This window comes from Pygocentrus nattereri, chromosome 21 (genome assembly GCF_015220715.1).
Source record: "Pygocentrus nattereri isolate fPygNat1 chromosome 21, fPygNat1.pri, whole genome shotgun sequence".
NCBI classification, from domain to species: Eukaryota; Metazoa; Chordata; class Actinopteri; order Characiformes; family Serrasalmidae; genus Pygocentrus; species Pygocentrus nattereri.
In genome coordinates, this window is record NC_051231.1 from 7,389,589 (window position 1) to 7,403,601 (window position 14,013).

A 14,013-nucleotide genomic window follows, 5' to 3' on the forward strand; every position below is an offset into this window, starting at 1 on the left:
CATGTAGTGTCAGCTTGGCCTTAGAGCAAATGTTTAATCAGCATCTGATTCTTATTAAAAGCTGCAGAGCTGTGACACTGTAATCCCCGTTGGCGTGCATCAGGTCATTTTTAGACACTTACAGCAGCAGCTATTAGGGCCAACAGATGTTGGAGTGCAAGCGAAAATTAGTGTCTTGGTTAAATATGGCACGTTTACAGAAATGGCTGTTGAAGTACGTAGACCTTGTTATGCCAACGTCATAAAGTCTCAGATTCCCTTGTTTGTTTCCTGTGCTGCCCTTAAACACCTACTGTTTCCAAAGCAGCTTGGTGAGCAGACCCTGCTGCATATTCAGCTGCTGTCACGCCCTGCACGCTGCCTGTCTGCAAGACTTGATTATGATGTCAAAGGTTCCTCAAGGTCTACTTATGTTCATGTGCGATTATGTACAAAACATCTTTTTAGAATTAAGCTGGCTGCTTTTGTTCCTCTGTCTTCAAAGGGGGATTCCACTGCTTTCCACACCCCCCCCTTTAATTCAGTTGTTAAGACATAAACAACCGCATTCAGAGTGGTTTGATGTGAAATATTCTGATCTTGAGAAAGTGATCTTTAGAAATCAGGACAGAATTGTTTGTTCACAGTGGTGGTGATGGGAACCAGACGTCCATCTCAAAGAAAGTTATTATATTAATTTAAGAATACTAACATGTAATTTGACCCTAACGTCATTTGTAATATGCATTCATAGAAGAGAGGTGCACACATGGCGATTTAAGGCAATATATTACTTGAAGAAAATATTTTTCAGATTTACCTCTATATTTCTTTAATCACCATTACAAATAATGAAGGCCTGTTTTTGTTCAATGGTGGATTTGAATAGTAAATAAAACGAATAGTAAAAAAAAAAGTTGTAGACATCCAGACTATCCATTTCTCATTATATACATGAAGAATGCCCCACACACACACACACACACACACACACACACACACACACACACACACACACACACACACACACACACACACACACATATATATGCATTCTGAGTTGAGTGAATGAATTTGACTCTGCTGTTGATGTTGTCCGTACAGCTGGAGGAGGTTCTTATTGAACGCTTATAGAATTACGTAATAAACTTTATGCTAAGTTAAACCATTTACAATTTAGTGCATCATTCTGTAATGATTTACAAGTAAAATAAATCATTTGAGTCCTTTTGAATCACCCTGTATAATCAGATTTTGTATGTACGTTGGCTGATTGGCTGCCCGGTATTTTATTCATTCAAAATTCGAAAAAACAGTCTGGGCTGAAACACTGTGAATGGGTGTGGCTAATTTATTGTAGGCCGGATATGAGCTAATGTGATAACACTGGTTTCATAACGGGCTGTTTCGCAGCTTTATTTCCATGCACCATGTGGACTGGTGACTAAATGGTCCATTTTGAAAGTTTACAAACTGCAATGTTTACAAACTACTTCATTAGAGAGCAAGAGGAAAATTCAGTTTTCCATCTTATGGGACCTTCGTAATACAGACAGCAGGCAGAAAGGATCAAGGGCAGCTGTGTTGCAGTAAAGCAGAGGAAGAGACATGGTCATTAATCTAGACTTAAAAACACTTCCTGCAGCCTGCTGTTCGTCCTCCTTATGATTTTGTTAAGGCCAAAGCTGCTCTGCTTTAGCAACCATGGAAAACAGATCACTGGGGGCCAGGTGCACTGCATAGAGTTGTTATGACATCTATTGTCAGAGCGGCTGAGGCAGAGCAGCGCCTGATGACTGACGACTATAACCTGGGTGGAATTTGTCTGTGTATCTGCCGGGCTGTTCCAGTGCCCGTAGCGCCTGAGATTTTCAAATGGAGAACACGCCGCTGTTCATCTGCAATGTGATCCTCATTGTCCACCCCCACCCCCCCCTCTGTTTGTGGAGGGTACCAGCGTGTATTGCTATCAATCACTGTGCCTAATAAAAGCACTGCAATTGCCATTGCTCATGTTGTCTATCTAGGTTCCTGCTGATAAGGCAGTAATATCTGTGCTGCGAGACAACAGTTCGTGGTCATGCTTTATTTTGGTGTTCGTCTATAGCTCGTCTACAAATACCTAAGCTGTTAACCCTTTAAACTCTAGGCTTTTTCGTCAGTTGTTAGTCCTAAGACTTATGCAGTAAATGCTGTAAGTTGTAAGTAAAATTTTCTTGTTAAAAAATGAGGGAAAACGTCCGATGTGTTTTGAAGGTGGGAATTAATTCTGGAAGACTACACGTGTATCAGTGTGGAAACTTACAGGCAGTTTTGAAGGTTTGTTTAACACAAAGTTTGATGACCAGTTGAGGTTGATGCTGATGCCATCTAACACCACAGAGGTATTTATTAGGATATATAGATCAGTGCTTGGCAGTCAGGACTTGTCCCACAAGGATTCCCAGTGATAATGTGTTATATTTGCGTAATGCATGCTTGGTATTGTGAGAGAACATGAAAATAATACAGAACCATGAACTCCATCAAATATGGCTGAGACTAAGGGGTGCAGAGCTGCACTACATATAGAACAGGGATATGTTGAGGTTCTAGATTTATGCCCTTCAATATGCTATTCTACATACACTTCTACTGGAGAGATAAACAAAATATCTGGTGAAACTCAATTGGTTGTCGTCTGTATGAGGGTTACATCTAGGGTTATGATTATGTGGAGGTTGGACTGAGGATCTGGATTTAACATTGGTAGAAAAGTTCAATTAAAGCGAGCATCTTTGAAGCCTCTACAGTGGCCCATCAAAATAAAGTTACCTCATTTGTTTCTGCAGCTTCTTGAAACTTTACAAAATACTTAATGGCATGTGCATCTACAGGTGAATTTGCAGTTTTGTTCATTGTTCACAGTTCACGGCTCTCAAGTAGCTGTGCAGCTATTCAGTAGCATTGTTTTTTCCCCTTTCTTTACCCTGCTTCCTGAAATTGCCAGCATAGGCCATCCCTGTTGACATCTATTGTGTTTGAATTGAATTTGAATTCTCCTGCTCCTGGTGAGCATGGTGCCGTCTGGTCGGTAGTCTAATATGTGCCAATTGTTTGTCCTTAACACGGAAGCATATATGACATTGATCAAAGCTCGTCTCTCAAAGCCCATTTAGCACCTGGTCTGTGGCCACCACCACCCTGTTGTCACCATGCTAGATTCACGACATGCTTTCCCTATGAAGCGGCTATTCCCTCATGCTGTGATTGGCGTAAATAAATACAGACATCTCAAAACTCCTGACGCCTATTTCAGGCCTGGCTTGAGCAAGACCACAGATCCTGTTTTTTCCATCCTTTAGAAGCCGTCCTTCACTGTGCAGGCGCTTAAAAATAGGGCTGTCCCCATGAGCTAAAGGCTTGGCATTGTTTGTGCATGACAGGGAGCCTGGAAGAATTGGTCGCAAACCTTCAAGGTATGTGTGAAATGAAGTAAAGAGCTATAAATAGGCAAAAGTGTGGGGTTGTGGTTAGAGGAGGTGCATGGAGCAGCTGAGGTGCAAACCCTGGTTGAAGTTTTGTTCCCATTCTGCGCCAAGTCAGACAGTACTGGTAAACACAGTGTGATTTTCTTTTGAATGCTAAAAGTAGACATAATGTGTTATTTTTCCTCAGTATTTACATGCGTCCGGGGGGTGCTCCCAATCCCAGGAATTTGGTCACGATAAGATGGCCACATGCACTCTGAATGCACACTGAACGGTGCTGCTGGAGATGAAAGCAAAGAGCTTTTTAGGCCAAAACCACAGCTGTGAAGCAACAATTTATGGCGCCCTATTTTGAAGGTGTTTAATAGCCTAGTCGTTACGCGGAAGCAGTTTTAAAGCTTTCGGTTTCATCTGGATACGGCTGGTTTTTGTTAGAAAGCTTCTTGGCACCCAGCCACTCATGTAGTCAATGTTGTGCCCGATCTCAATTGATCGTTTTAGTTATTTGCATCATTTCACATGTCAGTATCAGCTGTGTTATGGAAAATGTGGCTGAGGGACAAGCATTCCATGGATGTTTTGGCATCTTCTTTGCTTCATTTCAATCTTTTGTGTGTGTATACAGAGAAACATTGTGTGTATATATATATATATATATATATATATATATATATATAATTTTTTTTTTTTTTTTTTTTTTTGGCTGAAGAAACCTCAGGGCTGTTGTGCACTTTGGAGCCATTTTTGGGGCCAGGTTTACTTTTGTAGTGTACATATGTTTAAGGCTTTCTGGTAACTTGCTAGAGTTGCACGATGCGGATATTGCGATTATATTGCTGAATGTTGCAGTTGCAAATTAGCTTGCAATAGGTATGTGTTTGATGTTGGCTAAGAGTTACTGTGGTAACAGGCCCAGTGATGGGAAAAACACTTTTACTGCAACTTTTTTTAATTGCTCATTTATTGTTTTATTTAGTGCCAACTATAGCAAGACACTAGTATTCCCACACATGAATGTAACTGAACTTTTAAACATATCCTACCACATTTATTATACCGAACAGTTGAGATTGTTCTCAAGACAGCTGTTGTGATTGTACACTCTCAGTGCTGCAGGCAGGAATCAATCCTTTCCAAAAAGCCACATAATAGTACAGTGTATATTTTAGGACATCCTCAGATCACAGCGTCATGTTTCCGATATCAGACAAAACCGTTTCAGGTCTTAGGAAAAACTCAGTTGTGTGTCAGGCTGTACAGTCAGGCTAGACCAAGCAGTGGCTGCAGACACCATAACATTAGATATTAAAGCAAATTTTAAAAATGACTCTACTACAACCCCAACTTTTACTGAACTGTGATGATACGATCCTCATGTTATGGTTTTATTGCTCCTCCGCCTGCTTCATGATTAGGATCCCTCTCAAATTTTTCTCTATAAATATCATTAGCTGATGCTTCAGGACTCATAAGTAATGTTTCGGGAAGGATCAACAGATGTACCTTCAGAGATGATGATGGTGATGATTTTTCCAGTAATTTTGAGACTGACACTAAAGCAGCTGTCGGAGCAAAAGAAGCGATGTGTGAGTTGATCCTAAGTCTTTGTCAGACAAAAGGTAAAGCAAAGAGAATAAATTCCAAAAGTTTGGAAACCCTTCTGGTTGTAAAGTCTTAGAGCACAGTTAACTCATTAGGACTGATTAGGCAGGTCAAGAACTGTCTTTAGGAACAGCCAACTGATGACTATCCAGAGCATAATGAATTTTATAGTAATTTCCTGATCATAAAAGTCAGCATCTAATGTATGGAAAACAACATTGTGATCAGTTAGAGGCGTTTTGGAAACAATTGCTGTGTACTAATGATGTTAAAATGCGATGTGGTCTCCATCACCAATAAATCTCTTGATAAAAAGAATGTCTTGCCAAAGTTAAGCATGAGGATGCATCTGTTATGCTTTGTTATAATATGGCAGTCAATGTCACAGAAAACATAGCATGGTTGGATGGAAGAATGAATTACACTAAATATCAGCAAATTCTGGAATTAAATTTGACACATTTCAGGTAAGAAACTCAAAATCAACAGGGCAATGATCCAAAACATACCTCAAACTTCGCCATGACCTGCTTGCAAGCTGAAGCTTTAGGACTGACTCTGAAAGTCCCCTGATTTGAACATCACTGTAAGTTGATCTTAAACATTCTGTGCATACAGCACAGCTCAAGAACTTCACAGAATAGAAAGACTCATTTTTCAAAGAGGCGGTGAGATCTGCCAAAGGGAGTGCTGCTAAGTACTGACTTAGTAGGTTGTCCAAACATACTTTTGTAATTAAATAAAAGGTAACTGCAGTATGATTTGCAGAACATTGTTTACTGCAGAAGTTGTGTTGACTTCACTTCAAAAATCAGTAAATGCATTGGTGGATCAATAATGTTAGACTGGCCTGCATTAGAGGTCTGTGTGGGTGGGTGCTTCAGCTGCCGGTCATGTTCTCCTGGGTTGACGAGATCTAGTGTCTTTCTTGCCCACGTTTGTACGAAAACACTTGGTCGGACTGACATGACATGGGAACTCGCACTGCAGCCCCTACAGACAGCTCTGTCTACTATAAAACTGTATCATTTAAAACAACACGCTGCGTCTCCGATGTCCTGATCAAGACACTGGCTGAATCTCAGGATGCTCCTTGCTCCTTACATAGTATACCACTTATTAAAATAGTTGCTCCAGCACCAATAAAGTGCATCACACGTCTGATAAATAGCCTTCTGAGATTCAGCTATGTGTGCACAGTTCTGTACTGGACAAACAGTGCACTATATTGGTGTAGAAGCCAGATTCAGCCATTGACAAACCACTACAACAGCTTTGTAGTGCCACATTGTGCCACATTGTGCTCTGAAACTGTGGAACAAGTGACCAAAATTTCTGACAGAAATCTATCCAATCGTTCAAATGCTCAATTGGAGCTCATTTGGGCAGTTAATCTGGCATCATTTTCCTACTTACACCACACAGCAAGCGACAGTCGATGAAGCTGAAATTCGTTCCGGTCATGAATTCAGTCTGCCCCGACCAAATTGGGCTTAAAACGGGCTAAAATCACCCAGGCCCACTTGCCTGCTTTGGGCTATGCCAGTCATACCTCAGCTGCAAAAATAAGTGTTTGTGTTGCCAAAATTAATTATTTCATACATATTTTGTGTATTTTAGGCTGAACAAAACTATGAATCCATGTGACATGGATGAACTTGTGCAGATCTTTAGTCTGTGTTATTGTCATGTAAGGCCTCAAAGTTTGCTTTACATATCATTAGTATAACAAAAGCCAATCTCGCATGGAATACCAATCATTATGCAGCCCTAGAAACTGCTTAACTGGACTCCATTCAGCTACCACTGTATTTGATGCATGACGGCGCTAGGGAGACATCAAGCTGAGAGCCCTGCATCTTAAAGGCCTCTGCAAAACAAGCCAAATGCTAAATCCTTAATGCCCATTAAACTGGGCCCTTCCTGAATTAGCACAGTGTTGCAGGAGCTTTATTTTGCTGGCTCATAAACAGACTCGGTCGCTAGCATGCACGCACGCACACACACACACACACACACACACACACACACACACACACACACACACACACAGCCCCTGATGTAGGCTGGTCTGCTCTGACATCAGCGCTGTCTCCATTCATTAGCTCCAGTAACTGAGCTGACATCACCAAGGAGGGATCAGTGAGCTAAAAAGGCCACCCTGTAGCTGCGAGTCAGCAGGATGATGCATGATTATTGGCCTCCCTCCTGCCACCTTCTTGTGTTTCCCACCCCCCCATGACCCACCACTCCCCAGCTTCTCCCCTTTCTCTTGACTTGAAACGCTTTACTGCACCATCAATCAGACTGACGTCATGTAGGAAACGTTTGCAGGCCTCCTTTCGGGAATACATGGCCCCTCTTAAAGCAAGGCTGCCAGTGGTGACTCCATTTAAAGTCCTAAATATTTCAGATGTGTATTCACTCGCCAGGCAGCGGTTTGAATCCTAATCCTCATATTCTATATTTAGTGTTCCTACATTGTTGCTCTATTCACAACTGTGTTGTATGCCAAGGAGTGTTCTTTGTGCACCTGTTAAAGCACAATGCAGTTTTCTTGCAGGTTATATTTTGGTCCTATTATAATGTTCTCATTTTGTGTACTGTTGCTATTGTAATTGTCTGGCTAATTGAATCCTAAATTTCCTTCGGGATCAATAAAGTATCTCTCTATCTCTCTATCTCTCTATCTATCTATCTATAAAGCACTATACATAATAATATTGGTCAAATATGTTGAACTTATTGGTGGACAGAAGTTTAAACAGCAGTGCAAAACAGAATTATATCTGTTCTTTTGTCCTTTTTTATGCACAAGTGTGATAGTGTCGGAGTCCACATAAGCAAGTCGAATTGAGATTACTACACTACTAGAAAAAGTTTTATGATCATAGAGATATTACTCTATGCTTACAATTTACTGCTGAAAGCCAAAAATCTTAGACACTCTCTGTATTTTTTTATAAGAAGTCATTTTTACAGTGTATATCACTGAAGAGACGCCATCTGAGATCCAGTTTCTGGCTCAGATTGATCGATTTTCAGATTTTAAAAAATTGTGAGTTCAGCTTCTTCTGTTTTAGTTTTTTTTTTTTGTCTCTATAAAATTACATTACCCATCTATTTGACTGGAATAGACACCCACCTTTTGAATGAAGCTTATAAAATATGAAAGTTGTGAAGTAAAGAATATGACTAAGTGCGTTTTGGAACCAGCGGTGGTCTCAAGGAGGTTATTGATTAATGTTTGACTAATGACTGATAATCTGTTATGAGTCAAACAAATTAGCCATGATTCACATCCCTAGTTTGAGACATGAGTGTAATTTAGATGAGCTGTTTGCATTTATTTAGCTACTTACTACTAGCTCCAGTGCAAAACTAAAGAAGCAATCCTTGGGCACAACCCCAAACTGATGTTTTGAATAAAGGGAACATTGTGAATGTTTTGTGTTTACCAAACTATTCCTTTACTACCACTTTCTTTCTTAACACTCTGCTTTCCATCCAGCCTTTTATGTTCACATAAGTTTTGAATCACAATTCAACATTAACACATTAAACATTAAATCCTAATTGTTTGCTTGTCCTGTGCAGGTGTGGTCCTTGTGTGCTTTGAGGGAGACATGGACGGCTACATTAACCTGGTGGCCTACCCGTATGTGGAGAGCGAGGGCCTGGACCACGAAGAACTGCCTGAGAGGGACCAACCGCGGCGGAAACACTCACGCCGCAGCCTACACCGCTCCAGCAGCGACCACAAGGAGGACCGGCCCGCCCACGAGAGCGACAGCAGCGAGAAGTAAAGCTCTACTGTTTCCCAGTGTTTGTGGTTCCAGTACCAGTATAAAGTTTGGACACACCTGATTTGAGTCTGTGTTTATGTTCTCAGTTCGTAGATTTACAGTACAGTATCAGCTTTTGATATTTAATATGATAATTTCTTCAACCCACAATTAAAACTAGGAGATATTGGTAGTTGGTATATGAATTCTCAAACATGTTTGTATATAAAACTCAATTTTTTAAAGCCTGCTGCTACACCAGCCCTTCTTACATAATGCTTATGCATTTCCCTAAGCCTAGAATATATAAACTACTTATTAAAAAAAGCCCATTTTCTGCCCCCTTTATACCGGTAGGATGTACTTGGATGCCTGGTTTTGGTAATCAGCTTCAGCTCTATCCAAATTTATTATTATTATTTTTTAACACTTCAAAGTTTTATCAACATCAACAAAACTTTTTTCCATTCAGCTTCTGAAAAGTTGTTTATCGATACCTGAAATTTTGCGACAAACTACTTTAGACATTTTTTTGGGAGGAGAAATAGCCCATCAATTGAATGACGTGACAGATTTCCCTCACATCCCTCTTACAACACACAAACAGCATGTTGGAGAGGCTGAGCTGGATTGCTGCCACTTTTTTGCTCTTACAGAGGGAGACATCCAGACGAGGCTACAATCTTCCTAAATGGAAAGTGCTCAAATATTTAATGGCAGTGAAAAGATAATTTTATGCTTTTTCATTTTGTTGCTTGGTTCACGCAGAAAGCTATAACTAATGACGGTGGTTTCCATGAAAGAGGGTGAATTAGACTCTCAGAAACCTACCTTTCTTTCTTTTTGACAATGTTTTGAAACCTTTCCAGATCTGCCTAAAATAAGGGAGATCTTTCTTGAGTATGTGTCCAGACTTTTCACTGGTACTGTATGTGAAAGAAACAGACCAACCACAGCATCCTCATGTTGATGTATTTAGTGCACTCTAGTGCACATGTTCAGTGGTCTCTTCTATTGATTAGTCCAGCTAAAGCCGAACAGTCCAGGCCAGCGCAAAAGCATTGATCGTTACAGCCGATGAACACGCACTGAGGGTCATCAGTTAATTTACTGTGCTATTACCTCACAGTGTACAGGGCGATGTATTGCCGTACAGGGAGTTGCAGTGTGGTAGAAGTAAGTTTTGTGTGCGATCACCGCTGTTGTGCTTTGTGTAGAAGAATGATATTCCTCTGTGCTTGTGATGTAACCACACAAACCTCTGGGTGATGTGATATAATCACCTCAGGCAATTTATGCTTTGTGATATCTCTGTGGAAGAGCACAGCCGCAATAGTGCAACACAAACCAAATCGATGCGTCTCCTATGTTCAGAAAGAATCCTTTATGCTCCGTGGTGGAATAGCTGTTCCACCACAAAAATACATACAATTTTCACTCTGAAGTCTGAATAACTCTGAACACTCTGAACTCTGAAAGCTGAAAACTTGTATTACTCTGTAACAATACGTGACTGAAATGCACTCAGCCAGCACTGAAGTGAACGCAAGCTCTTCCAGTAATTCATATTCGGCTGTTACATCTGAATCAATATACTCCTGGCATATGATCCGCCCTACACTTTCGAAGAATGGGAGTTTGTCGTGGTTGTTTTCAATGCAGAGTCAAGGCATAAGCGCCTAATGTGGTTGTGTATTCATTTAAATGCTTAGTTTAGCTGTTTTGCTCTCTTGTTTAGACCTGGGAAGCAGTTTTCAGCACCTGTGCCACATGTGGTACAGCCTCAGCAATATGCTGCCGAAGCAGGAAGGTCTTCTAAGTGTGCAGAGACGTTGTGGATGTGGGTCATTAAATTTGCATTCAGCATAGTGATTCATCAGTGTCAGTGTTTTTTGCCAGCTGAGTCTGGTCACATACTATGACCTTAAGCATTCAGAGCCAGCGCACATACAAAGTAAATCTTTTGTCAAGCCTTGTCTAGTCAGGAGATGAGGGCTTTTTGTACAGAATCCAGCACTTGCTCACATTCAGCATGATCACGCTATGGCACTGAACCGTAAAGATGTGCCGATGCTATGATTAGTTGTTGAACTAATGTGGTTGTTCTGGATTTTACATCGATAAATTGAACTCTTGCTTCAATATCTATATCTGTCTGTCTGTCTGCCTCTCTGTCAGTATATTCCTACCTACTACTATAGTTTTATCAATGGGGATGACGCACTTAACTAAGTCAAGTATTTTAAATTATTTATTTAAAATAAATTATATATTTAAATAAAAAAAAGTTTCAAAATATACTGTTCACTCCCAGTCCTTAAGCTGCAGAAACAGCATGTTTTGAAGTTATAAAGAACATTGCAGCCCAGACTGAACAAGCAACAAAGATGAAACAAATCACTCCCATTTTAATCAATGAACCTGACTGCACCAGCTGTGAGCAGCAGATCGTGATGTGGTGCGATGCCATTTTACCGTTCACCATACCATTAGCCATTTACCATTTTACCACTCATTCATAAACTGGAGAATCAGAGGGCTCTCTACAAACCCTTCCGTAAATATGGTAAGGATTACAGGCACAGTAACAGCATCCACCAGCAACAACAGTAAAAATATATTTCCCGCAGTGTTCCTGAAATGACCGACATGCAAACGTCGTACTCAGTAACGTCGCATGAATGAATCAATGGCATCATCAGTTAACAAGAACGAGCTTCGCTGTGGAGATAATTAACTCTGTTCAGCTCTCAGCTGTTGATCATTAGACTGAGAGGAAGGGGAAAAGGTGAGATGTGTTGCTTTTCTACCATTTACAGGTTTTAACTTCTTTTTGGCGCTGCTGCCATGTTAACGCTGATTGATGGCACACGTGAATTCCTATCGGAGTGTTCACATTAGGTTCACATGGCCACGAATCTGATACGTATCTGACCTAGGACCACATATGAAAGTGTCTCAGGTCGGATTTGAAAAGACCAGATTTGCGTGTCCACACAGCCCAGAAAACCAGATCTGAATCACATTAGGGCAAAAAATCTGATTTGTGCCACTTCAGCCTGGTAATGTGAACAAAGCCTTAGAAACTCACTGGAATACACTCTGGTTCAGACCAGTGCAGAAGGCAGTTTTCATGGCTGAATTGCGACACCAGCTTTTACTTAACTGCACTATCGATGTTCTTGACAAAGAGAGAGCCTTGTTTGCTTCTGCGTCTGCTGTAGAGTTACGCTCTGTCTCAGAGTTTCAGGGGTGGGAAATGTCCCTGGTTTAGCTATTTACCATGGTTATTTTCTGCACAGTAACCCGAATAAGAGGATACTGCAGAGGTTTGCTTTTGGGCTTTACTAAGAATCCAGAGTTTAAACGTATCATTATGCTAGAATTTTTGAGCATTACCATTTACGGTCCAATTACGACTCCGCTGAAATGTGACACAAATTGTGCCTCCCAGAAACCCAGCACATCTGCTAAGTCAGTGACTCAGTCATTTAGAATCCTAAACTTTGAGGTTTGTTTATGCTGAGACTAACCATGTCTGCATTTCTTTCTTTGTATTCTCAGTCTGCAGGAGCTGAAGAGCCCACGTCTAGACCTCCAGATCCACTCAGACGTGCCCTTCCAAATGCTGGACGGCAACAGCGGCCTGAGCTCGGAAAAGATCAGCCACAACCCCTGGAGCTTGCGCTGTCACAAGCAGCAGCTCAGCCGTATGCGTTCAGAGTCTAAAGAAAGGAAGTTCTACAGTATCCTACTTTACATGTTTACTTAAGTGTTCTGTAATGTTCATATTGTAGCTGTAGTCACTGACTGGTTGAGATGCAATACAGGACGCATTGGGGGCTTCTGGAGGGCTCTGACAGAACTTTGAATGATGGCGGCACTCTGAGCTGAGCTTTAACCACAAGTCTAAAAAATTGGTTAAACAAGTAAAAATCCTCAGGTTAATTGATCACAGATGTAGTTGTAGCTGTCTGTCTGACAGGTAGGGTTGGAGGCCACAGAAAGAAAGAGCAGGTTTTTCTCAGCATTGGCAAAGATGTTTGTATTTTTTTCATCTTGTTTCTGTTTATTTTTGTTTTGTTTTGCTGAATCAGATCAGAGATTTCCATAACAAACTTTGTTCCAAATCAGTGCGCAGATGTTGAGACATTGTTTTTCTCAAGCCCTCAAGTCCCAATGAAATTTAACTGCCAAGAGCAAGACGGAGGTCTTTCTGTCCTTGTCTGTTGTCTCTGAGGTTAGGGGCAGCTGAGATGAGAGATAAAGTTCAGCTTGTACCTGGTGGTCCCCTATTATTGTCTGAGTAAACTTGACCCTTCCCTGTAGTCCCGCTTGTCAAAGGCAAACATTATGCCCCACACAGCTGCAGAAACTAGAGACAGGCCAGATTAGATTTTCCACTGTACTTGCACATTCCTGACATGTTGAGCTTTTAGCCAGAGGAGAAAAGAGGAAATCAACACAGGTGACCACCCTGCGCTGCGCTAATTCTCTGATGGCTTACATCCCCAGGTGACCGAATATACTTTGACTGGAGGCACCACTTGAGCTCGATATTAGCAATAGGCAATTAAACTTATTGAGAGTGCCCCAGAAAGCAGGAATGAAATAGGTGTCAGTTTGTTCTCATTTCTAAATGAAGTGTTCACTAACAGTATGTGGGTTATTGGAGTACCGTATTAGTCGTTCTCTACTGCTGGAAGTTTCTATGGGGTGTTTAGAATCAAGAACTTGTTCTCCATGATGCTGAGCTACATATTTAGTCACTGATAATGTATGTTTGAAGTTACTCCTCTTGCTTTACCACTGTTGTTGACCTGGGTACGAGTTCCTTGACCCAGAATCCTCTCAGAATTTCTCCTGCTTGAGAATGTGGTGCACCACTTCAGCTACCCCTGCATCCTGGACCTGAAGATGGGCACGCGGCAGCACGGCGACGACGCGTCCGAGGAGAAGGCCGCTCGCCAGATGAAGAAGTGTGAGCAGAGCACCTCCGCCACTCTGGGTGTGCGAGTATGTGGGATGCAGGTGAGGATATCTTTTTTTCATTTTGTAAATGGTTTCTTCACTCTTCTTGTGTTGGTAGAAAGTTGCTTTTGCAGGACAGTTCAAATTTCGAAGCGCTGTAATCTGGTAAGAATTAGTCGATTGTTTTCTTTTGTCAAGGCCAGACG

The 14,013-nt window shown here is 41.2% G+C and overlaps 1 protein-coding gene across 4 annotated transcripts in view; it reads left to right on the top strand.

Moving 5' to 3' along the window:
• ip6k1 (inositol hexakisphosphate kinase 1) overlaps positions 1-14,013 on the top strand; it is a 53,995-nt gene that overhangs the window by 33,663 nt on the left and 6,319 nt on the right. For all 4 annotated transcript variants that reach the window (XM_017704858.2, XM_037532387.1, XM_037532388.1 and 1 more), the window contains exons 3-5: positions 8,649-8,853; positions 12,401-12,582; positions 13,692-13,867. In XM_017704858.2, the coding sequence (XP_017560347.1) occupies positions 8,649-8,853; positions 12,401-12,582; positions 13,692-13,867 (563 nt within the window). The remainder of the gene's footprint in view (positions 1-8,648; positions 8,854-12,400; positions 12,583-13,691; positions 13,868-14,013) is intronic.